Source organism: Myotis davidii, unplaced genomic scaffold, assembly GCF_000327345.1.
Source record: "Myotis davidii unplaced genomic scaffold, ASM32734v1 scaffold185, whole genome shotgun sequence".
Lineage (NCBI taxonomy): Eukaryota > Metazoa > Chordata > Mammalia > Chiroptera > Vespertilionidae > Myotis > Myotis davidii.
Window position 1 is genome coordinate 4,741,164 of NW_006297811.1, and position 24,066 is coordinate 4,765,229.

The following is a 24,066-nucleotide window of genomic DNA, read 5'->3' on the forward strand; positions in this document are numbered from 1 at the left end:
GGGATAGAAACATCAATGATGAGAGAGAATCATTGATCAGCTGCCTCCTGCACAGCCCCTACTGGGACTCGAGCCACAACCCATGCATGTGCCCTGACTTGTGAGTCAAGCCATGACCTCCTGGTTCATAGGTTGACACTCAACCACTCAGCCACGCCGGCTGGGCCATTTCATATTCTTGAACAGAATTTACTAAAGTCTCTGTACCCTACCCCAGAAACAAACCTAGATCACATAATACAGGAGAGAATTTCTGTGTAAGTCTATACATTTTCTTGTTAAAAGTCCCTTTTTGCTTAGAGATTGATTATTCTTTTATATTTCTGTTAGAAACATAAAAACTTTTTCTTCATTGTTTTATGTGAAGTAAATTTTCTTACTATTTCTGCCCCAAGTAAAGGTAGTCACTTTGGAACAATTGTTCCCATCAGAATAGGTATGCTTGCTCTCTTACATGACCTACTTCATTCATTTACTTTACCAGTCTGGATTTTGTAAGCATTTGAGTTTTTTACCCATTCCTTAGAGTATGGTGGAAATAGATTTTGGAAAGACTCAACTATACCTTGGATCTATAATCCTTTTGCAGAAATCCTTATCGAAGTGAGCCAGTAGGCAAGGGATTGACTATTTTCCAGGACCCTTTCAATGTGATAAAAATAGCAGCTAGCCCTGACAGAGGAGTTGCTGCTGAGGGAAATTAGTTATCTATCTGGCATCTCTGGAAGGAATGAGTTTTGGCCTGGATTCTTGGGTTAGGTATAAAAACAAAGTTAGCAGTGTTCATTTTAAATCCAGTATTTTATTGTATTTTTCTTGTTAAAGTTAACAGAAATTTGAATAGTAAAATCCTCTATCTTGTGTCTTTCTAGCCAACTTTTCCTCAGTTAATACTCCCCGAAGTAATCACTAAGTTTGAAATTTGTTATATAACCTTTCTGACATTTTTTGTGTGTATATGTATACATATTATATACTTTACATATTAAAACATACATATACACACCCTGGATGCTAGTCACTTTTCACCTCTTATTATGGACATCTTTCCATGTTATTCCATATAGATTAATCTAATTTTTTCTCATGGCTGCATAATTTCATATTACGGATTTGTAGCATATTTAAGGCACTGGGGAACATTTAAATTGTTGGCTTGTACATACAACCTTTCATTCTTGTCAGGATCGTACTGGTAGAGTAAATTTCCAGAAGTGATAAATTGGATCAAAGCATCTACACTTTTTTTAAAAAATATATTTATTGATTTTTTGTTTTACAGAGAGGAAGGGAGAGGGATAGAGAGCTAGAAACATTGATGAGAGAGAAACATCGATCAGCTGCCTTCTGCACACCCCCTAACTGGGGATGTGCCCGCAACCAAGGTACATGCCCTTGACCGGAATCGAACCTGGGACCCTTCAGTCCATAGGCCGACACTCTATCCACTGAGCCAAACTAGTTAGGGCCATCTACACACTTTAAATTTATACACAACCATACTGTCATCCAAAAAAAGATTATGCCAATTTATTCTCCCATAAGTAGTATATGAAATTTCTTCTTTCTTAATACTAGAAGGTTATCCATCTTTTAAATCTTTGCTAGCCTGAGAGTTAAAAAAATAAAAAATAGGAGCCCATTTTTTGATTTTATGTTTTCTTAGTATGACAGGTTTATCATTTAACTTCCTTTATGGATGGAAAACAATTTTATTTTGATAAGTATAAGACTATTTTTGAAATGTAATTAGAGCAAATACATTTTAAAAGTACACTTGGTAAAAGTAGATAATAAAGTAATGATGAAGTGTTGCGTATTTTTTTGAATACCTGGCATAAAGAGCCATATTAAAACAAAAATTGTTCACATTTTTTAAATGATTTTTTTGCTATATAAACAGATTTAGCATAGTATGTCTTTAACAAACTTCAGTCTAATTGGCTTTACGTATTTTATTCAGAATTCTAAATTTCCTGGTATTTAAATTTTTGCTCACTTTAAAAAACTATATTTTTACTGATTTCAGAGAGGAAGAAAGAGGGAGAGAGAGAGAGAAACATCAGTGATGAGAGAGAATCATTGATTGGCTTCCTTCTGCATGCCCCCTACTGGGATTGGGCCTGCAACCTGGGCATATGCCCTGACCAAGAATTGAACCAGTGACCTCTTGGTTCCTGGGTTAATGCTTAATCACTGAGCCATACCTGGCCAGGCAACTTTTTGCTCACTTTTCAAAGCAGTAGAGAAGAGTTGGTAATCTCTACCTTGGATTTAAAAAATAAATTCTTAGACATTGATGGCTATATTTGACATGTATTTCACCATAGTTTTAACTCAACCATTCATTAATTTAAATATGGTTTCATTTCCTCTGCCATTCTCTTTAATGTCACATTTTTAAAATAGGGCCATGTAGTGGCAAATCAGGGATTTAATAAAGGCTATCAAGTACACAGTACAGATTGTTTTCTTAGTATACCTATAAAAAGTGATTTTTTCTATATTATTGAATATAGCAAATGTTTCAGTTGGTATATTGTATATCTACTTATATAAAAACCATGGGTGGTGTTCATCACAACCATCAGAATCGCGACCAAGGGGAAGGAAGTCGGTCCTGAAGGGGTTGTCTTGGCAACGGCTGCTCCCTCCCCTGAGCTGTTTCCGGTGAAGGCGGGAACCCGCCCTCGGAGCATGGACCCACTGAATCCTGGGTCCTTTTGCCAAGGGCTGTGCCCTCCCCAGCTGTTTCCCGTGTGGCCTGAGGGAAGAACCCACCCTCGGAGCACCAGGAGCGCCCAGCAGCAGTCAGTTCTGGGTTGCTGAGGTGGAGGCCACCACGCGGTAGAACTCTGGGTCTGGCCCAACAGGGGGCATGGCCGACCTTCAAACCAGACCCTGATAGTAGAAAGGAGGGAGCCCTATTCTCACAGAATACGCTGTTGGATAGCTTGCTGTCAGTGGCCTGCCAGCCAAGAACCCCATTCTCCACCCCGGACCCTGACAGGTGGGAGGAGGGAGCCCCTTTCCTTACAGAATTGACAGGTAGCCAGTTTGCTGTCAGGGGCCTGCCAGCTAGCAATCCTATTCACCTGCACCCTGGCCCCTGACAGCAGGGAGGAGAGAATATGTTTAAAGACCAACTATTGGAGCAAAGTACCTCTGAAGCCAAAAGAAGCCATTGTTGGCGACAGAATAGAGAGTTAGAAACATCGATGAGAGAGAAACATCCATCAGCTGCCTCCTGCACACTCCCCAATGGGGATATGCCGGCAACCAAGGTACATGCCCTTGACCAGAATCGAACCCGGGACTCTTGAGTCCACAGTCCGATGCTTTATTAACTGAGCCAAACCAGTTAGGGCAATTAATTCCCTTTTAATGTGCACGAATTTCATGTACTGGGCTACTAGTATGAGAATAGATATGTAGAGGCTATCATAAATATATACAAGTATATGTTAAATTACTAAGTGTAAGCTAATGCAGGTAATATCATTAGGAAAATAAATTTATTTCCTTATATATAATGTACACATTTTACATCATTTGAACATTTAGCAAGAATGGCTTAGGTTTTAGAACAGCGGTTCTCAATCTGTGGGTCGTGACCCCTTTGGGGGTCGAACAACCCTTTCACAGGGGTCGCCTAAGACCATCGGAAAACACATACATAATTACATATTGTTTTTGTGATTAATCACTATGCTTTAATTACAGTGGGGCCTTGACTTACGAGTTTAATGCGTTAAGGAGCTTTAACTCAAATTACTCTGTCAACTCAATGCAAAAAATCGGCCGAGAGACAGCTGATATCCCAAAAAACTCGTTAGTCGGGACACTCGTAAGTCAAGGCCCCACTGTATGTTCAATTTGTAACAATGAAAATACATTCTGCATATCAGATATTTACATTACAATTCATAACAGTAGCAAAATTACAGTTATGAAGTAGCAACGAAAATAATTTTATGGTTGTGAGTCACCACAACATGAACTGTATTAAAGGGTCGCGACATTAGGAAGGTTGAGAACTACTGTTTTAGAAGATTAAAAAGAAATAATCATAATTAAAGTAAATCAGAGTTTTTAAGATAAAAGAATTGTTGTTAAACCTGAAAATGTAAAAATCAATATTTAGCAATGAAGGGCCTCAGTGTGCTTGTGCCTGTGGAATTCTGGCAAGTGCAGAGACTTTGAAACTAGACCTGGATTGAAATCTTGACTCTGCCACTAATTAAGCATGTACTTTTGAGCAAGTAACTTTACCTCTCTGAACGTTATCTCTAAAATGAAGTTGTAGTATCTACCAGGCAAACTACTGTGCTGACCAGCAATGCTGTTTAAGAAGCTGGCATTAATAAATGAATAGTATCTGTTATTGTTGTTATTGCCATCTATGAAAAAGTAAAAACAAAACAAAAAAACAACCCCCCCTTCCCCACACACACACACACAGCTCATGGGTTGATTTCCTAACATTTGTCTGCATGGGTGTGCCAGGATAATTGTTTAAAGTTAATACAGCTTTTAATAAAAGATACTGTGATAAAAAAAAAAAAGTAGGTCTTTGATGTCAGTCAGACATAACTTGATTTGTGGTATTACCACTTAACTAACTGTGATAACTTGGGTAAATTACATAATTTATTTGACCCTCACATTCATTATGTATAAAATGTTAATATCAGCCCTGACTGGTTTGGCTCAGTGGATAGAGTGTCAGCCTGCGGACTCAAGGGTCCCAGGTTCGATTACGGTCAAGGGCATGTACCTTGGGTGCGGGCACATCCCCATTGGGGAGTGTGCAGGAGGCAGCTGATCGATGTTTCTCTCTCATCGATGTTTCTAACTCTCTATCCCCCTCCCTTGCTCTCTGTAAAAAAATCAATAAAATATTTTTTTAAAATGTTAGTATCAACCTAGTGGAAAAGTTGTGATTAAATGTAATGTATATAATCTCTGACAATGCATTTAATGTTGTAGGTATTTGAAAATATTGATTGTATAAATATATACATGTGTATATATATATACATATATATATATTGTTCAGCCCTTTTTGTTTATTAGTTTGTTTAAGTGGAGTAACTTTGTAAGAAAGAGGCAGACAGAGGACCAGTGGAAAGAACACTGCACCTAGGAGTTTCAACACTTAGGTTTCAGTCTTAACTCTGCCATTAACTTCATACTTAACTTTAAGAAATTATTGTTGTTAAACACAGACAAGGAATTGGGTGTTTTCTTGTCTTAGTGTTTTCTAGCCCAATTTAATATATAAAGTGGAACCTCTGAATCTATCTCCAGGTAACTTTTGTCCTCATTATCAAAGGTCAACTACAAGATACCCTCATCTCCAGTTAGACACTTGTTCAATCCTAAATGCATTACATTTTACACTTAGACACACACACACACACGTACATTTAAAAGTTGAAGGGGAGAGATAGAAGATCTACTAAGGAGGGACATTGTTACCTCTGTGGTACATGGGTGCTAATGGTCTGTATTTATATCTTCAGTTAAGTTGTACATGTTGGAATTAGTCTTTCTATTCTGTGGAACACCAGTGATTTCTCATTGCATGCTATTTGTTACATCCTTGTCTTAGAGCAAATGCTTGTAGAAATCTTAGGTAAATTTTGTTTGTTTTATGTAGTAAATCATTGTAATGAGGTAGTAAATTTTAATTTAAGAAGCAATAGATTTAAGTGCATAATTAAGTGAAGCAAGTTGCCATCATCTAGGTATTATACCTTTGTATGCATGACTGTTGACAAGCTTTGAGATGGAATAATTGTATATGAAAAGAAAAATACTGGAGATTTATAGAAAACTGAGGTGAGCTTAATTTAAAAGTGTTACATCTGTATAAAATGTTTTATACTTTATTCCCTCAGATGAATAAACACTGTTTTTATTAGTCTATATCCAGTATATCTTTCTGTATATTTCTGCTAATTCTAATGCTTTTTAAATTATTGGATAAAGGGGTAAAATACAAATACTGCAGCTGTACTTTCTCAGTATCATAAATGTGATTTAATGGGTAGAGAGAGTGCTTATAATTAGCATTAGTTATTTATATATAAATGCATGCTTGTAAAGTTCTTGAAAATAGTTGGTTTTCTGGCTTGAAGAAAGATTATTTCTTTAAACTCTAGCCTAGAATTGACAAATTACGATTGATAGTGGTTGAGTTAATGTGGTTTTACTGATGAAAATGATCTGTAAATTTAAACATTTAAAATTTGCAAGTATTTTACTATATATCTTAATATAATTCCATTTTATGGCATATTTCTATATCCTTTTTCTAGATTTCAGAAGTTGATTGCAAAGATGCACTAGAAATGATCTGTAACTTAGAATCTGAGGGTGATGAAAAAAGTGCCCTTGTTTTATGTACTGCATTTTTGTCACGTCAGCTCCAACAAGGAGAAATGTATTGTGCTTGGTGAGTTGCTTTTCTTTTGTAAAGAGAAGTTTGTTAAATAAGAATACAAGATAGGTTGTGAGAATTCAGATAACTTAAGAGCATATTTTTAAAAATCTTTTTTAAGTCTTATCAAGACAAAAAGCTTATTTTCAGATACTATGAGCTGTTTAAACTGATTATCAAGGAGTTCATACTATAACTTCAAAAACTTTTTGTATTAAGGACCACACAACTCCTTAATATACCAGTAATGATCACATAATGATCCATATTGATGAGAAAATTTTTAATGTTGAAAAATGAAAGGTTTATTTTGTCTAATGCCACAATAAATAATTCCTCACATATTTATACAGCCTATGATTGGATGTGTCTATTTTTTCCCTCTGCATATTGCACACTTTTAACTCTATGAAACTGTTATTCATTTATGTATGGAAATATAGTTCTTTTTTTTTTTCTATGAGAGCTCATTTTACATCACTGACTTCTTCAATGCACATTTCTTTATATATGGTACATTTCCAAGTGGGAAAGGCTGTTATATTTAGTCCTTGGGAAGGGGGGGAAGGGAAAGATGCAGCAACAGAAAACTTCAGTTAACTCAAAAAACTTTAAGATCAGCTATCATAAATTAGTGCTAGAATTGACCATTTATCTGGTCAGTCAGCAGCATTGATAATCTTTATTGTTGTTTTGCTATTATAGGAATAAAAAAGAAAATTTAGTTTATAGAATTCTGACATTTACGAATGTGTTCCAAGTGACACATGGCATACAAATAAGTATAGAGTAGGCAAGTTAAATAAATGGTTGTGTAATCAAAGATTTATAATGCATAATTATAAAGGTTTTCTGAGCAGTTGAGCTTTGTTATGAAGGAAAATTATGTATGCAATATAGAGAAAATTAATATAAAAGTCAGGTAGAAAGATTCTGAAGAGAATAGATGACGTATTTATTGAGGACAAGTAAATTTTCTATATAACAAGTATCAGTGATGACTAATAAATTAATTCTTATATTGGTTTTCTAAATTATCTAAGGTTATATATGAAAAGTGAAAGCAGTCTTACTATAAGACCTAAAGTAGAAGTAGAACTAAACAGAAGTTTTTGTTTAGAAACACTGTTTAAGACAAGCAGTTGAGAATGGCTTGGGAGCTGAATGGTGAGGGCAGAGTTGGGGAGAATGAAATCCTATATAATAAAGTGATAATTTGTAAATTGACCCTCACACCATAACGCCACCACAAGAATGCGGCACGCACAGTGGGGGCAGTGCCGGCGGCCGCTTCACATAGCTACTGCCAAGGTTTCTGCGGTCCCGCGCGTGCCATGCAGGTAGGGCCCGGCGGCTGCTGTGCATGGGGGGCGCGGGAAGGGTCTGGGGCTCACACAATTTCGCGCTACAGGTCACTAGTAGCAGTATAATAGTTCAGCTGGGAAGCTATGAAGGCTTCCTTATAGATGTAGGGTGTAGTGAAAGAAAGATAAGGTAACAGTCTTGGGGATAGTAAAAAGAAGAGGCTGATAGGGTCAGTGATAATGATGCATTAAGTTAGAAAGATGGTGAACTGTAAAGAATGTTAATCATCTTTTTCATATATTAAGTTTCAGGTTTCAGAAGAGATCAAAGTGGAGAAGTCTTATAAAGAAATAGGTGAAAGTGTTAAAGACTGGAGAGACAGATTTTGAAGTCCTCAATATATAGTTTAAAATCCAGAAATGAGCAAGTTATTCAAGTGGGTGGTGAAAAGATCAGAGTTCCTAGGAGTGGAAACTGAGGAAATGCTAATAGGAAGGCCTGTATTGAGGAGAATACTTGGTGAAAGAAGATTTTTGTGGAAGTTAACCATGGAGGAGAGAAGAGAAATAGAATGATAGGTAAAAGGGAGAAAAATTCACAACTTCAGTAAGATTATTTTCTATGAAAAATACATTGTAATTGCATTTGAATATATTTCAAAGTTCATTTTTTAAAATTTCTATCATTTTTCACTGCTGAGACACAGGATAGTTAATTATTTCCAGGTTTTGTGTCATAGATTCATAACATTTATCTAATGATAATTTATTTGAAATTTAATTGACCAATTAAATGGGTCAATTTTAAACTTAAGGTAAAAGATAAAAATTAGATGCCTTTTAAAAACCGTTATACCATTGGTGCATTATTTATATTTATATACACACACACACACACACATACATATACACTAGAGCCTGGTGCACAAAAATCATGCACTTGGGGGTGGGGGTCCCTCAGCCCGCCCTGTGCCCTCTCGCAGTTCAGGAGCCCTCGGGATGTCCGACTGACAGCTTAGGCTGTACTCGTCAGCCGTGAGCCCAGCTTCTGACTGAGCAGCACTCCCTCTGTGGGAGCACGCTGACCACTAGGGTGCAGCTCCTGTGTTGAGCGTCTGTCCCCTGATGGTCATTGCATGTCATAGTGACTGGTTGTTCTGCCCTTTGGTTGATTTGCATATTAGGGTTTTATTATATACTAGAGGCTTGATGCACGAAATTCTGCAAGGGGCTCATCCCCTGCCGCCATGGCGGCCACCTCCTCTGCCTCGGCCCCAGCCTCCAAGGCTTTGTCCAGAAGGTTGTCTGGTCTAATTAGCATATTATGCTTTTATTATTATAGATTATTTGCATATTAGAGTACACACATTTTGTATTTCTTATTAAAATTCAGATGTGGCTCAAAGTTACCATTTATTTATATTATTTAAATGTCAGGTACTTTCCTAGTAAAAGGCAGTGCTTTTCTCTCTGAGATTGAAAAATAATAATAAAATGGTAAAGTATATCCTGATTGTATTTAGTCTTAGAAATTTGAGATTTTTATTTTGCTTTTAAGCTTACTTATACCTGTAGAATTCAAATATAAAATCAATTTTAATTTCAAGTGTAATGGCTGCATTGTCACAGTCCAAGTTTATTACGTTATTGCTCCAACTTATTTTTATACATTTTTAGGGAACTCACTCTCTTTTGGAGTAAATTACAGCAGAGAGTAGAGCCATCTATACACGTGTACCTGGAAAGATGTCGTCAACTTTCTTTGTTAACCAAGACAGTATATCACATTTTCTTCCTGATTAAAGTTATTAATTCAGAGGTAAGAATAATCAAGGTATCTTTTCTTAATTCAAAATACATAAATTATCTTTAATAAGAGTCTTATTTTGGCACCTTTTCCACTGATTTTTATTTCATTTAATTTTTTTGAACATTGATTTTTTTTTATACTCCTTTAAAACATTTGATGCAGAGAAACTTAAAAATGCAAGTGAGAGCCAGGAGTTTGCTCTTAGCCTGTAGAAAAATAACATATTTAATATTTGTAGTTTACCATTCTTTAATTTTCACTGGTAGGTGTCATTCTATTTTGATAATTTGCCACTATAGAAATGTAGAGAGTATAAAGAGAAATACACAGTTGGCTTCCTTTGCCAGCCATCTGGCAGATCACACGATCTAAAAATCCTTCTTCTACAGAACACCCAGAAATACTTGATAAAATAAAACAATTTTTTTAAATGTATAATAACTGAGATTGCAAGGATGAGGGAGATCCCCAGGCTCAAAACGAAGAGGAACCTGTAAAGTGGAGCAGAGAGCTTGAGCTGATGGTGGACTTCTTCCTGGTGGATATTGAGATATAAGGGGTTTGAGTTTTAATATTTACATGGGGACAGAAGAGCCATATGAGGACAGGAGATAAGATCTTGGCTCTCTCAAGTTGGAGAGTTAGAGCTAAGCTCTATGTCTCTCTCCCCTCCTCCACCAACCTGTGAAGTACTATAATTTAATTGAAAGTAGATTAGAAAAATATTACTAACACAGATGGATGATAGGGAACCTTATGCATGTCCAACTGCGCTGCAAGGCAGAGGACAAAATGTTTCCTCTAAGAAGTTATAACCATTAGTCTACACAGATGTGGAGTCCAATAAAAAATATATATTAAAAAAAAATCAATGGGAAAAATACCCTTGGGTGAGGATTAACAAAAAACAACACATACACATGAAACAACTTTGTTATAAATAAAGTTGAAATCTTAACACCAACAAAACAAACTACCAAAATTTTTATTCTGCATATTTAATTTTCTATGTGTAATTAAAAATTAAGTTTATAAGTAATATTCATATCATAAACTGATTATATAAGAAGTGTTTTTAAAGTTGAGTTTGAAATCACAGTTTCCCATAAGTACATGTAATTAAATAATTAGTCCATAAGAATTTACTTAATAACCGCATTTGATAAAAGTACTGATAGCACCAGCGTAATTATGAGCCATAGAACAAAAAGCTAAGTGATACCAATTTAAAGGAGGAATAGAGACAAATGGCCCTTCCTGGCACTGGTATAGCAGCAGGCAAGCTTCTAAAAAACATGCAAGGTTTTATCTTTGTAGTCCCACTCTTTTCTGTTCCTTTCCTCTGGCTGGCTAGTATCCTTGACTCAAAGCTACCCAAGGCTTACATGCTGATATCAGTTCCCCATGTACATCCCTGTAATCCTTTCCTAGCCTTCCACAGCATTATATCTTATCCTGCTTCAAAATTCTTAAATGGTTACCTATGTATTTCAAAATTAAAAATAACTAAGCATGGAATACAAAAGGGTCTTCACAATCTAACCTGTGTGTCATCTCATCTAGCTTCATCTTTTTACCTTTCCCCCCTACCCAAATAGCCTACAATTCCAGGCAAACTGACCTCATCTCTCCCCACCCCTCCATATGATAAAATAGGAGTAACCTAATTGTCTACTATTATGAATAGCCCCTAAGGCAGCGGTTCTGAACCTATGGGTCGCCACCCCTTTGGCAGCTGAATGACCCTTTCACAGGGGTCGCCTAAGACCATCCTGCATATCAGATATTTACATTACGATTCATAACAGTAGCAACATTACAGTTATGAATTAGCAACGAAAATAATTTTATGGTTGGGTCACAACATGAGGAACTGTATTTAAAGGGCCAGAAGGTTGAGAACCACTGCCTAAGATAACAACGATGCAAATGTTTTTACTGTAAAAGTTTTCTGGCTCAAATCTATCTCAAAATAGTATAAAATAATGATTCAATTTTATGTGAAAGCCAGAGACAACCATAGGGTTCCACCTCTTTCCCAATTGTTCTTTCTTCACTTATCACTTATAAAAATGGGTTTTATGTTCTTGTTTTGTCCATTTTCTTTGTTTGTTTTCTTCTTCGTCTTTGTGCCCTTCCTTTTCTTGAAATTAAGTCCAGTTCAGTATACCAGCCTCCTTTCCTCACTCTTCTTTTTGGCTCACAAATCTAAGCTTCTGTTTATTAAAATATTTAATTTTCTTCATAATCTGTGAAAATACAGACCCTGTCAGCTATTTTGACTTCTTTCTTGCCTTTTCATCTGATACAACACATATTTCATTCTCATAAATGTGGCCACATATTTTGGCTGGCTTGTTTTTCATATATATATTCCCTTTTAAACCCATTTTATCTTCATGTATCTTTCAAATGACTTACATTCATTACTGTTATCCTATCTAATAATAGACAAACATGGTAACTGACCGTACCTTTGCTATGCCTCCCATTGGCTAATCAGCGAGACATGCAAATTAACCACCAACAAAGATGGCGGTTAATTTGCATACATAGGCATGAAGCCTCGAGGTGAAGACTGAAGGCGGCTCCGGCCGGAGCAGCAAAGGCTTGAAGGCGGCTTCGGCCAGAGCGAAGGCCTGGGTCCCAGGTGCCAGAGGAAAACCGGTGCCAGCAGCCAGGGGAAGGGAAGGCCTATTGCACGAATCTTTTCATGCAACAGGCCTCTCTGGTATTATAATAACAGTGCAAGATGCTAATTCAAAAGGGGAAAAGTTTATTATGTCTCCTTGTACTCCTGAATCTTAAACTGATCTGGCCATGAAGTAGGTAATTTGACATTCAATTTTGTGATAGAACTAGAATCTCCACTATTAAGGATCAAATAACTTTATTCTGTTAAAAGTGAAAACCTTGTTTTATTACTCAGGAAATATGAGGACATTATCATTTTGTAATTGGGTTTTGTTTCAGAAGGGTTGCAAATGCAAAGTTAGGAAATGAGATTTTTGATAAAGTTTATGCTTTTTTTAATCTCTATTTTATAAGTGGGATATGAAAGGTCAGAGAAGTTAAATAACTTCCCAGTTTGCCTAGCTATTAGATAATGTAGGCTGTCAATGCTTATGCTTTCTGTGCTATTTTGTGCAGTTCATTTTACACACACACACACACACCATCACCAATCCAGGCTATGGTGCAGTGCTTTATAAGGAGCATCTTTTCATGCATTGGCTATTGCAAAATTTGAGAAACCTTGATTTTAAATTATTAAATTCACAAATCTGTGTTGATTAGTGTAGATTAAGTTAATATTTCCTATTTGTTTTTTTCACAGACTGAAGGTGCTGGACTTGCTACCTGTATAGAACTATGTGTAAAAGCTCTTCGCTTGGAATCTACAGAAAATACTGAAGTGAAAATATCTATTTGCAAGACCATTTCTTGTTTGTTGCCTGATGATCTGGAAGTTAAACGTGCTTGTCAACTGAGCGAATTTCTTATTGAGCCTACAGTAGATGCATATTATGCTGTGGAAATGTTATATAACCAGCCAGACCAGAAATATGATGAAGAGAATCTTCCAATACCAAATTCTCTACGCTGTGAGCTCTTACTTGTATTAAAAACTCAGTGGCCCTTTGATCCAGAATTCTGGGACTGGAAAACCTTAAAACGACAGTGTCTTGCATTAATGGGGGAAGAAGCATCCATTGTGTCTTCAATTGATGAACTAAATGACAGTGAAGTTTATGAGAAAGTAGTAGACTATCAGGAAGAGACTAAAGAAACTTCTGTGAATGGACTTTCTGGTGGAGTTGGTGCTAATTCTGGCCTTTGTGATGAAAAGCAGAAGAAGAGAGAGATAAAGCAATTAAGAGAGAGAGGATTTATATCTGCTAGGTTTCGGAATTGGCAAGCCTACATGCAGTATTGTGTGCTATGTGACAAAGAATTTCTTGGTCATAGAATAGTACGACATGCTCAAAAACATTACAAAGATGGGATTTACAGTTGTCCTATATGTGCAAAGAACTTTAATTCTAAAGAAACTTTTGTCCCTCATGTCACATTGCATGTTAAACAATCTAGTAAAGAGAGACTAGCAGCTATGAAACCATTAAGAAGATTGGGAAGGCCGCCTAAGATCACAACTACCAATGATAATCAGAAGATTAATGCTGTAGCCAAGCAGGAACAGCGGCCTATAAAAAAGAATAGTCTTTATTCAACAGACTTTATAGTATTTAATGACAATGATGGTTCAGATGATGAAAATGATGACAAAGATAAGTCTTATGAGCCAGAAGTCATTCCAGTCCAGAAACCAGTACCTGTCAATGAATTTAATTGCCCTGTAACTTTTTGTAAAAAGGGCTTTAAGTACTTTAAAAATCTAATTGCTCATGTAAAGGGGCATAAGGATAATGAAGATGCCAAGCGCTTTCTTGAAATGCAAAGCAAAAAAGTTATTTGCCAGTACTGTAGACGCCATTTTGTAAGTGTTACTCATCTCAATGATCACTTACAAATGCACTGTGGCAGTAAACCATATATCTGTATACAGATGAAATGTAAGGCTGGTTTTAATAGTTACGCAGAGCTCTTAACCCACCGAAAGGAACATCAAGTTTTTAGAGCAAAGTGTATGTTTCCTAAATGTGGCAGGATTTTTTCAGAAGCTTATTTACTATACGATCATGAAGCACAGCATTATAATACCTATACTTGTAAGTTCACAGGTTGTGGTAAAGTGTATCGTTCTCAGAGTGAGCTAGAAAAGCATCTGGATGATCATAGCACTCCTGAAAATGCACTGCCTCCAGAAGACCAACTTAATTCTTCTGGAGCTTCTGTTCAGCTTCCCAAAGTGAATCAGAACTCAGAAGGGACAACTGATAAAGAAAGATCTCTGCTTCCTTCACAAAATAACGTTGAAAATACGTTATCAACAGATAGACGTGATGCTTGGGATAAAAGCAATGCAGAATCAGCTGTGGCCAAACAAGACCATATTTCTGCTTCTGAGCTCAGGCAAGCTGATGAACCATTGTCAGATGGTTTGGAAAATCCTGCTACTACTCCTCTGCTACAGGCCAGTGAAGTGGCTGTGTCCATTAAGGTGTCCCTCAATCAGGGAATTGAGGATAACTTTGGAAAGCAAGAAAACTCAACTGTGGAAGACACTGGAGAATCACTGGTCACAAACATACATACAGTAGTTGAAGATACTTGTAATGATTTGTGTCATCCAAGTTTCCAGGAGAGAAAAGAACAGGATTGCTTTAATGAAGCCCAGATTACTCAGAATTCTTTAGTAAATTCAGAAACGCTCAAAATAGGTGACCTTACCCCACAAAACTTAGAAAGACAAGTGAACAACTTGATGACTTTTTCTGTGCAAAATCAGACAGGATTTCAAAACAGTTTGCCAACATCCAAACTTGAATGTGGAGGTAATGTTAAAACATCGGCCAATCTTTATAATTTACCCCTTAAGACATTAGAAAGTATCACATTTGTTCCACCACAGCCCAATCTAAATAGTTCTTTAGGAACTCCATCAGTGCCTCCAAAAGCGCCAGTTCAGAAGTTCAGTTGCCAGGTTGAGGGATGTACTCGAACCTATAATTCTTCACAGAGTATTGGGAAGCACATGAAGACAGCACACCCTGACCAGTATGCTGCATTTAAAATGCAATGCAAAAGTAAAAAAGGCCAGAAATCTAACAACTTGAATGTACCAAATAATGGAAAGTTTGTTTATTTTTTGCCATCACAGGTGAGCAGCTCTAACAATGCATTTTTTACACCACAAACCAAAGCCAATGGGAATTCTACTTGTTCAGATCAGTTGCAGCCCGTCTCATCCATTTTTCCAGCTCAGTTAGCCAGTGTATCAACTCCATTGTTACCCTCAGTGGAAAGTGTCATAAATCCAAATTTAACTTCTCAGGATAAAAATGAACCGGATGGTAGTATGTTATGTTCCCAGATGGAAAATTTGTCTAATACTACCTTACCAGCACAAATGGAAGATCTAACCAAAACAGTTTTGCCTTTGAATATTGACAGTGGCTCAGATCCTTTCCTTCCTTTACCTGCAGAAAGTAGTTCAATGTCTCTCTTTCCTTCACCAGCAGATAGTGGAACTAATTCTGTTTTTTCCCAACTGGAAAACAATACAAATCATTTTTCCTCACAGATTGAAGGAAACACTAATTCCTCCTTTCTAAAAGGTAATGTTGAAAATGCAGTTTTTCCCGCACAAGTAAATGTTGCAAATGACTTCAGCAGCACCAGTACGCAACAATCTGCTCCTGAGAAAGTTAAAAAAGACCGTGGGCGAGGCCCAAATGGGAAGGAAAGAAAACCCAAGCACAACAAAAGGGCTAAGTGGCCTGCAATTATCAGAGATGGGAAATTTATCTGTAGCAGGTGTTACAGGGCTTTTACCAATCCCAGATCACTGGGTGGACACTTGTCTAAGCGATCTTATTGTAAACCTCTGGATGGAGCAGAAATTGCTCAAGAACTTCTACAGAGTAATGGACAGCCTTCTCTTCTTGCCAGCATGATTCTCTCCACAAATGCAATAAATTTGCAGCAGCCACAACAGTCTACCTTCAATCCAGAAACATGTTTTAAAGATCCATCATTCCTGCAACTTCTTGCTGCTGAAAATCGCTCTTCAACATTTTTACCAAATACATTTCCTAGGACTGGTATGACTAATTTTAATACAAGTGTTAGCCAAGAAGGAAGTGAAATTATTAAACAGGCTTTGGAAACTGCTGGCATTCCCAGTACATTTGAGGGTGCTGAAATGCTTTCTCAAGCTCCAACAGGTTGTGTCTCAGATGCAGCACAAGTAAATGCTACAGTGGTACCAAATCCAGCAGTGCCACCAACCCTGTTGCAGACTGTGTGCCACCCAAACTCCCTGCTGGCAAGCCAGAATAGAACACCAAACTCCAAAACTCCCTCCATTGAGGAATGCAGCAGTTTGCCCATTTTTCCAACAAATGACTTACTACTGAAGACTGTTGAAAATGGTTTGTGCTCTAGTACATTCCCTAATTCGAGTGGGCCATCACAAAATTTTACCGGTAACAGTTCACGTGTTTCAGTTATAAGTGGTCCTCAGAACACAAGGTCCAGTCATTTAAATAAAAAGGGAAACAGTGCTTCTAAGAGAAGAAAGAAAGTTACTCCTCCGCTAATTGCACCTAATGCTTCCCAAAACTTGGTAACTAATGACTTAACAGCAATGGGACTTATAGCAAAGAGTATTGAGATACCAGCTAACCTTCATTCAAACGTAATTCCAAATTGTGAACCTCAGGCTTTGGTGGAAAATCTAACACAGAAATTAAGTAATGTGGACAATCAGTTATTTCTGACTGATGTGAAAGAAAACTTTAAAACTAATCTTGAGTCTCATACAGTGTTAGCTCCTTTACCATTAAAAACTGAAAATGGTGATTCCCAAATGATGGCTTTGAATTCATGCACTTCAATAAATTCTGATTTGCAGATTACTGAAGATAATGTTATACAAAACTTTGAAAAGACTCTTGAAATTATTAAAAGTGCTATGAATTCTCAAATACTTGAGGTAAAAAGTGGATCTCAGGGTGTTGGTGAAACATCACAGAATGCTCAAATAAATTATAACATTCAACTTCCTTCAGTAAACACTGTTCAAAATAACAAATTACCTGACTCTTCTCAGTTTTCCTCCTTCGTAGGTGTTGTGCCGACAAAGAGTAACATTCCTCAGTCTGAAGTATTCCATAAGGAGGATCAAATACAGGAAATTTTAGAAGGCCTACAGAAATTAAAATTAGAAAATGACCTATCCTCTCCAGCATCCCAATGTGTACTAATAAATACATCAGTGACACTGACTCCTGCTCCTGTTAAAGCAATTCCAAATGTTACAGTCGTTCAGCCAGTTTCTGAAATGATAAATATTCAGTTTATTGACAAAGTTAATAAACCCTTTGTGTGTCAAAACCAAGGCTGTAATTACAGTGCAATGACAAAGGATGCACTATTTAAGCACTACGGTAAAATTCATCAGTACACTCCAGAGATGATACTTGAAATTAAGAAGAATCAGTTGAAATTTGCTCCATTTAAATGTGTAGTACCTACCTGCACAAAAACATTTACAAGAAATTCTAACCTCCGAGCGCACTGTCAGTTGGTACATCATTTTACAACAGAGGAAATGGTAAAGTTAAAAATAAAAAGACCTTATGGGAGAAAATCTCAGAATGAAAGTTTGTCAGTCTCACGAATAACACAAGTAAAAAGACAGCTAGCTATGATAGAGGAAAATAAAAGGGAATTTCAGTCTGCTATGGAATTGGGAGCAATGAAGGAAAATGCCTTTAGTAATATAGCGGTGATTCCAGAAAATCAACTTATAGAAAAAAAAAGTTCTGAAAAAACAGAAAGTTCTTCGCAAGTGAGTACAGTTACTTCAGAACAGTGTAATACAAATTCTCTCACAAACATACAAACCAAAGGACGGAAAATCAGGAGACATAAAAAAGAAAAGGAGGAGAAAAAACGTAAGAAGCCAGTTTCTCAGTCCGTTGAGTTTCCAACAAGATACAGTCCTTACAGACCGTATCGATGTGTTCACCAGGGTTGCTTTGCTGCCTTTACAATACAGCAAAACTTAATACTGCATTACCAGGCTGTACACAAATCAGATCTACCTGCATTTTCTGCAGAGGTTGAAGAGGAAAGCGAAACTGGTAAAGAAAGTGAAGAAATTGAAACTAAACAAACTGTGAAAGAATTTCGATGTCAGGTTAGTGACTGTTCTAGAATTTTCCAAGCTATTACTGGCTTAATACAACACTATATGAAACTTCATGAAATGACTCCTGAAGAAATTGAAAGTATGACTGCTTCTGTGGATGTTGGGAAATTTCCGTGTGACCAGTTAGAGTGTAAATCTTCCTTTACCACATATTTGAACTATGTTGTTCATCTTGAGGCAGACCATGGAATTGGGATAAGGGGGAGTAAAACTGAAGAAGATGGCATATACAAGTGTGATTGTGAAGGCTGTGACCGTATATATGCAACTCGGTCTAATCTCCTTCGACACATTTTTAATAAGCATAATGATAAACATAAAGCTCATTTGATTCGGCCAAGAAGATTAACATCTGGTCAGGAAAATATATCAAGCAAAGCAAACCAAGAAAAGACAAAGTCTAAATATCGGGGGACAAAACACAGATCTGGAAAGGAAGGAACCAAAATGCCTAAGATCAAACGAAGGAAAAAAAATAATTTAGAAAACAAGAATGCAAAGATTGTACAGATTGAAGAAAATAAGCCTTATTCTCTGAAACGTGGAAAGCATGTATATTCTATAAAGGCAAGAAATGATGCCTTATCTGAATGTACAAGCAAATTTGTAACCCAATATCCATGTATGATAAAGGGGTGTACATCAGTTGTTACAAGTGAAAGCAATATAATTAGACATTATAAATGCCATAAATTATCTAAAGCATTTACATCACAGCACCGCAATCTTCTTATTGTCTTCAAACAGTGTTGCAACTCACAACTAAAGGAAACCTCTCAGCAAGAAGTTGATAAGAATGATGTCAAAGAATCTGATACATGTGTATCAGAGAGCAGTGATAACTCAAGAACAACTACAGTTCTACAGAAGGAAGAAAAAAATGAAAAAGATGAAATGGATGAACTAACAGAATTATTTATTACAAAATTAATAAATGAAGACAACACAAGTGTGGAGACCCAAGCTCATACCTCTCCAAATGTAAATAATGATTTCCAGGAAAATAAGCCCTGCCAACCAGAAAAACAAAAAGGAAGTAATTTGAAGAGAGGTAATAAAGAAAAAAATGTCTCCCAAAATAAAAAGAGGAAAGTTGAAAAGGCTGAACCAGCGCCAGCAGTTGAATTAAGTAATACGCATAAAGAAGAAGAAACTGCTGTTGCAATTCAAACCACTGAGGAGCATCCTGCATCTTTTGACTGGAGCTCATTTAAACCGATGGGATTTGAAGTATCATTTCTGAAGTTTCTTGAGGAGTCTGCAGTGAAGCAGAAGAAAAATACTGACAAAGAGCATTCAAATAGTGGAAATAAAAAAGGATCCCATTCAAATTCAAGAAAAAATATTGACAAGACTGCTGTGAGTAGTGGAAATCATATATGTTCTCATAAAGAAAGTGAAACCTTTGTACAGTTTGCCAATCCATCACAGCTTCAGTGCAGTGATAATGTAAAGATTGTTTTAGACAAGACTCTGAAAGACTGCACCGAGCTTGTCTTAAAGCAACTTCAGGAAATGAAACCTACTGTCAATCTGAAAAAACTTGAAGTACATTCAAATGATCGATCTGTGTCTGTTGTGAAAGAAATCAGTATGGGCAAAGCCACAGGGAGAGGACAGTACTGATAACTAATGTGCTATAAATACGTCCTTTAGAATTTTATTTTAAATAGCCATCAAGCATGCTAGAATTGTGAAACTTTTTCATTATTTTTTGTTATTGACATGAATTAACCTGGCCAAAAAGAGGAAAAAAAAAAACACATGGCATTTGTCATGTAAAACTTTTTTTATCCCTATGGGACTTGAAGAACAGAATCAAAACTTAAGTTATTGTAAATATTGAGCTAAACCTCAAATTTCTATGAACCAATTGTCCTTTTCATGAACTAAAATGAATTATCTATGAGATTGATTTGTTTCACCAATCACTGCTCATGTATAACAGTACTCTTTGTTTGTAGATATCTTTTTTGTATATATTTATTATTGTAAATCATTTGCTGCCACCAGCAGTATGTAAGTCTAAACTATTAAATGACACATTTATATTTGGAATTTTAATTTTTAACTAAGCAAGTTTTTAAAACTTCTTTTATTGTTTTAAATTAAGAATTTTTTAAACTAAAACTAGAAACTCTGCCATAGTTCATTAATTTTTACATAAAGCATTTATTTACAAGATGATCTCAAAATCACTTTTCACAAAGCAGTCACATTATATTAACACCTTGCTCTGCTTTGTAAATTTGCCATCCAGGATTTTAGGGTGGTATTTATGTGAAATTAAAGCAGATTCTTTAGCAGTTTCCTATAGCTACAGTCCCCCCACTCCCTCTGCTTCTAATTGGATATAGATAATATGATTCCATGATATATAATGGAAATGTGAATAAAGAATTTACATCAAAGATTTTAAACATTTGGTATTATAAAAAAAAAATCCTTTGTGAATGTGATAGAAACTAGTAGTGTGGAGCAGTGTAAATATTTGAGGTGGTGATTTGTGAAGTAGCCCAGTATTGCCTTAAATAAAATCACATTTCATTTGTTGTTTTATACATGTGATCTTATAAAGGTTTTTTTTTCCCATTTTCTGAGATTTATAGATTGGTGTATAGCTTTAAACTGTATAAACTTTTGTGGAAAATTTTTTTAAACATTTTTATAAATCTTAAAATTGGTATCATCAAAGTGAGCCCATCTTGTGTTTATAAAATGCAAGAGTCTTTTGAAACACTTTCTATAAGGAAGTTGGATGTTTCGGTTTTACTGTTTATAGATGTTAGATTGTACAGATTTGTCTGTATTTCCCACCAAATCTAATGATACTTTTTTCATTAGATTGGTCTTCCAGAGCAGTATTAGTTATTATTATTGATTATCTTGGTTATTCAGTATATAGTTAGCTCTTATAGTTTGGCTTTATTTACCATATTTATACTGTGGATTTACAGGTAGAGATAGAAGTTAATTTCACGAGAGTTAAGTTGAAGTCCAACTAAAAGCATGGGAAACAAAAGAAAAACAAACTTTCAAATTGACTTTTGTTTCTGTTTGCCATAAGTAGTAGCATTGAGTTTTGACTTTGTGTTTGTTATAAACCAGTTGCATTCACAATATTATTAGCCTGAGTATTGATAAGATTGTGATGATATGAAAATGTGTATAATTCCCTGTGCAACATCAGATTTACAGGAAAATGAAGCACTTAACATGAACTGAAATTGCTGGTACTCTGAATAAATGAGCAAGTATTATAGTTTTATTTTTAGGGCCTAATGGGTTATATTGAATAGTTGGTTTCACCTCCTTAAGGTTTATTACCAATATCCATAAAACTTGACACATTAAAATCCCTACCCTTTGGTAAGTCCACTGTTATTTATTAAAATAAAAGTTCTTGTGGGTGATTAAGACATGTTTTCTTTCCTATATTAACAATAACTGAGTAATTTTAATATTAAATTTTTGTTAACAACTTATGTTTTTGTACACTTTTCTTCAAAGTTGATCTAGCTCTTAAAGGTAGGCATTTGGCAAAATTTCCCTATATTGTGCAGAGGCAAGTAGATTTATTTCTGATGAATTTAGTGATGAGCCATTGTTAAATGAAAATGTGAATGTATTTGGGCCTTTTCTTTTGCTCATTAACTTAAGAACATTGACCACTAGACATTTCTGTAATGGTTCTCCTATATGTTAGAAGAGTTTGACAACATTAAGTTAAATTTTTTATATTCCAGGTTCTGTATGCTAAAAGTTATATGGAAGAGTGGGCTTTTTAGCATGGAACAGAAATAATCAAATTATGGTATAAAATAAATATGAATTTATAGAATAGCATGTTGGTAAGCTTTGATATGGAATGTAATGCCTAAGTATTAAAAAAAAAAAAAGAATCATAAAGAATATATTTTTCATGGTATACTTTTCCTTAGTCATTTGTCTTGAGATATATTTTCCCTGCAGCCTCCTTTTGCCTAAGATTTCATCATTATAAAATTGTTTTTTCTCTTCTGAACCCAAAGAATTTGAATCTTACAGATCAGAACATGTTATTTATTCAAAATACATTGTTGTGTTAAGTGAAATGTAACAGTTTGGGAAATTTTCAGTAATGTTAAATTCAGCATAGTTAAATTTTTTTGAAGGGCTAGGCAGAGGTAGAGTTTTAACAAGACAAATTTTGATTATTAAGCTATCAAATACAGTTGCTATAGTTATTAAAATAAAAGTACGTAAATACTACAGCTAGAAACAGCAAAGGAAGAATGCTCTTATTTTGTAAGGGGAAAGAAGGTTGGCAGTTATGAAAGTCTTATAGAAAATATGAGTCTTGAAAGATGAATGAGTAGACATCAGATAGTAAGAGGGGGAAAAGGAATTCTAGGCATGGAGGTATAAAGGGGCATTGTGCATTTGCAGTATTGTAAGTGGTCCATGTGGGAAGGGAGTTGGAGAAACTAAAGAGGCAGATGGGTGAGATCATGAAGGTTCTTGTATGCCATATTGATCTTTGTCTTATTTTATGTTTTGATTGTTTAAGTGGTTACTTAATGCATTTAAATTGAACAATTCGATCAGGTACCAATTTTAGAAAGATAATTGGCACTATAGAGAGAATACATTGGGAAACTTGGAGATTAAAAGCAAGGAGGTTTGCCCTAGCTGGTTTTGCTCAGTGGATAGAGTATCGGCCCTTGGACTCAAGGGTCCCAGGTTTGATTCCAGTCAGGGCCTTGTACTTTGGTTTCAGGCAACCAATTGATGTGTCTCTCTCACATTGATGTTTCTGTCCCTTCCACCCTTCCACACTCTAAAAATCAGGAGAGCCCTAGCTGGTTTGGTTCAGTGGATAGAGCATCAGCCTGTGGACTGAAGGGTCCCGGGTTCCATTCTAGTCAAGGGCACATGCCCAGGTTGTGGGCTTGATCCCCAGTAGGGCGCGTGCAGGTGGCAGCGGATCAATGATTCTCATCAATGTTTCTATCTCCCCCTCCCTTCCTCCCTTGAAGTCAAAAAATATATTTTTAAAAATAAAAATCAATGGAAAAAATATTCTCAAGTCAGGATTCACAACAACAAAACAAAAAAAGCAGGGAGGTTGAAATAGTCCAGGCAAAAAATGATGGGAGCCAGATAAAAGAATGTTAATGGAGGTGAGAAACTAGTGGATGAGGTTAAAATGTAGAGCAGTAAAGTAGCCTTTTTCAAAATGTTTATTGTAGTGAGATACCAGAGGGTTGGAAGGTGAGGTCTATTCAATGTTTTTTAATATTGAGGTATATATCACTAAATTAGTGTAGAAAGGAGCACACTTTGGGGAAATGATCTAAAATGGCATTTATTTAGCCAGGACTGATCATCAGCAGGTGCGCACCAAGGTGGCTTGATTAGCTGTTTACTAATGGTTATTATTCTGACTGGTCAATTTATCCATCCTAGTTGATTGAATGTATTGATGTTTTGAATATCATCCTGCATTTAAATATTTATTGAATGCCAACTAACTGCACTTTTATTAAAATCTAATCTTATTACTCAAAGTCCCTGACAATTTCTCCAAATACTTAGCTACCTATCACTTTCCTGATGTTTCCATCTCTTTGAACACACACTAAGCATCTTCCCCCATCTCAAGGCCTTTACTCATGTCATCTCATCT

At 35.9% G+C, this 24,066-nt stretch overlaps 1 protein-coding gene across 1 annotated transcript in view; it reads left to right on the forward strand.

Moving 5' to 3' along the window:
* Nucleotides 1–21,817, forward strand: part of ZNF292 (zinc finger protein 292) — a 63,132-nt gene extending 41,315 nt beyond the window's left edge. Inside the window, exons 5-7 of the mRNA XM_015570289.1 lie at nt 6,324–6,460; nt 9,427–9,568; nt 12,897–21,817. Coding sequence (XP_015425775.1) covers nt 6,324–6,460; nt 9,427–9,568; nt 12,897–20,024 — 7,407 coding nt within the window. The 3' untranslated portion in view covers nt 20,025–21,817. The remainder of the gene's footprint in view (nt 1–6,323; nt 6,461–9,426; nt 9,569–12,896) is intronic.
* Nucleotides 21,818–24,066: the final 2,249 nt, after the last annotated feature.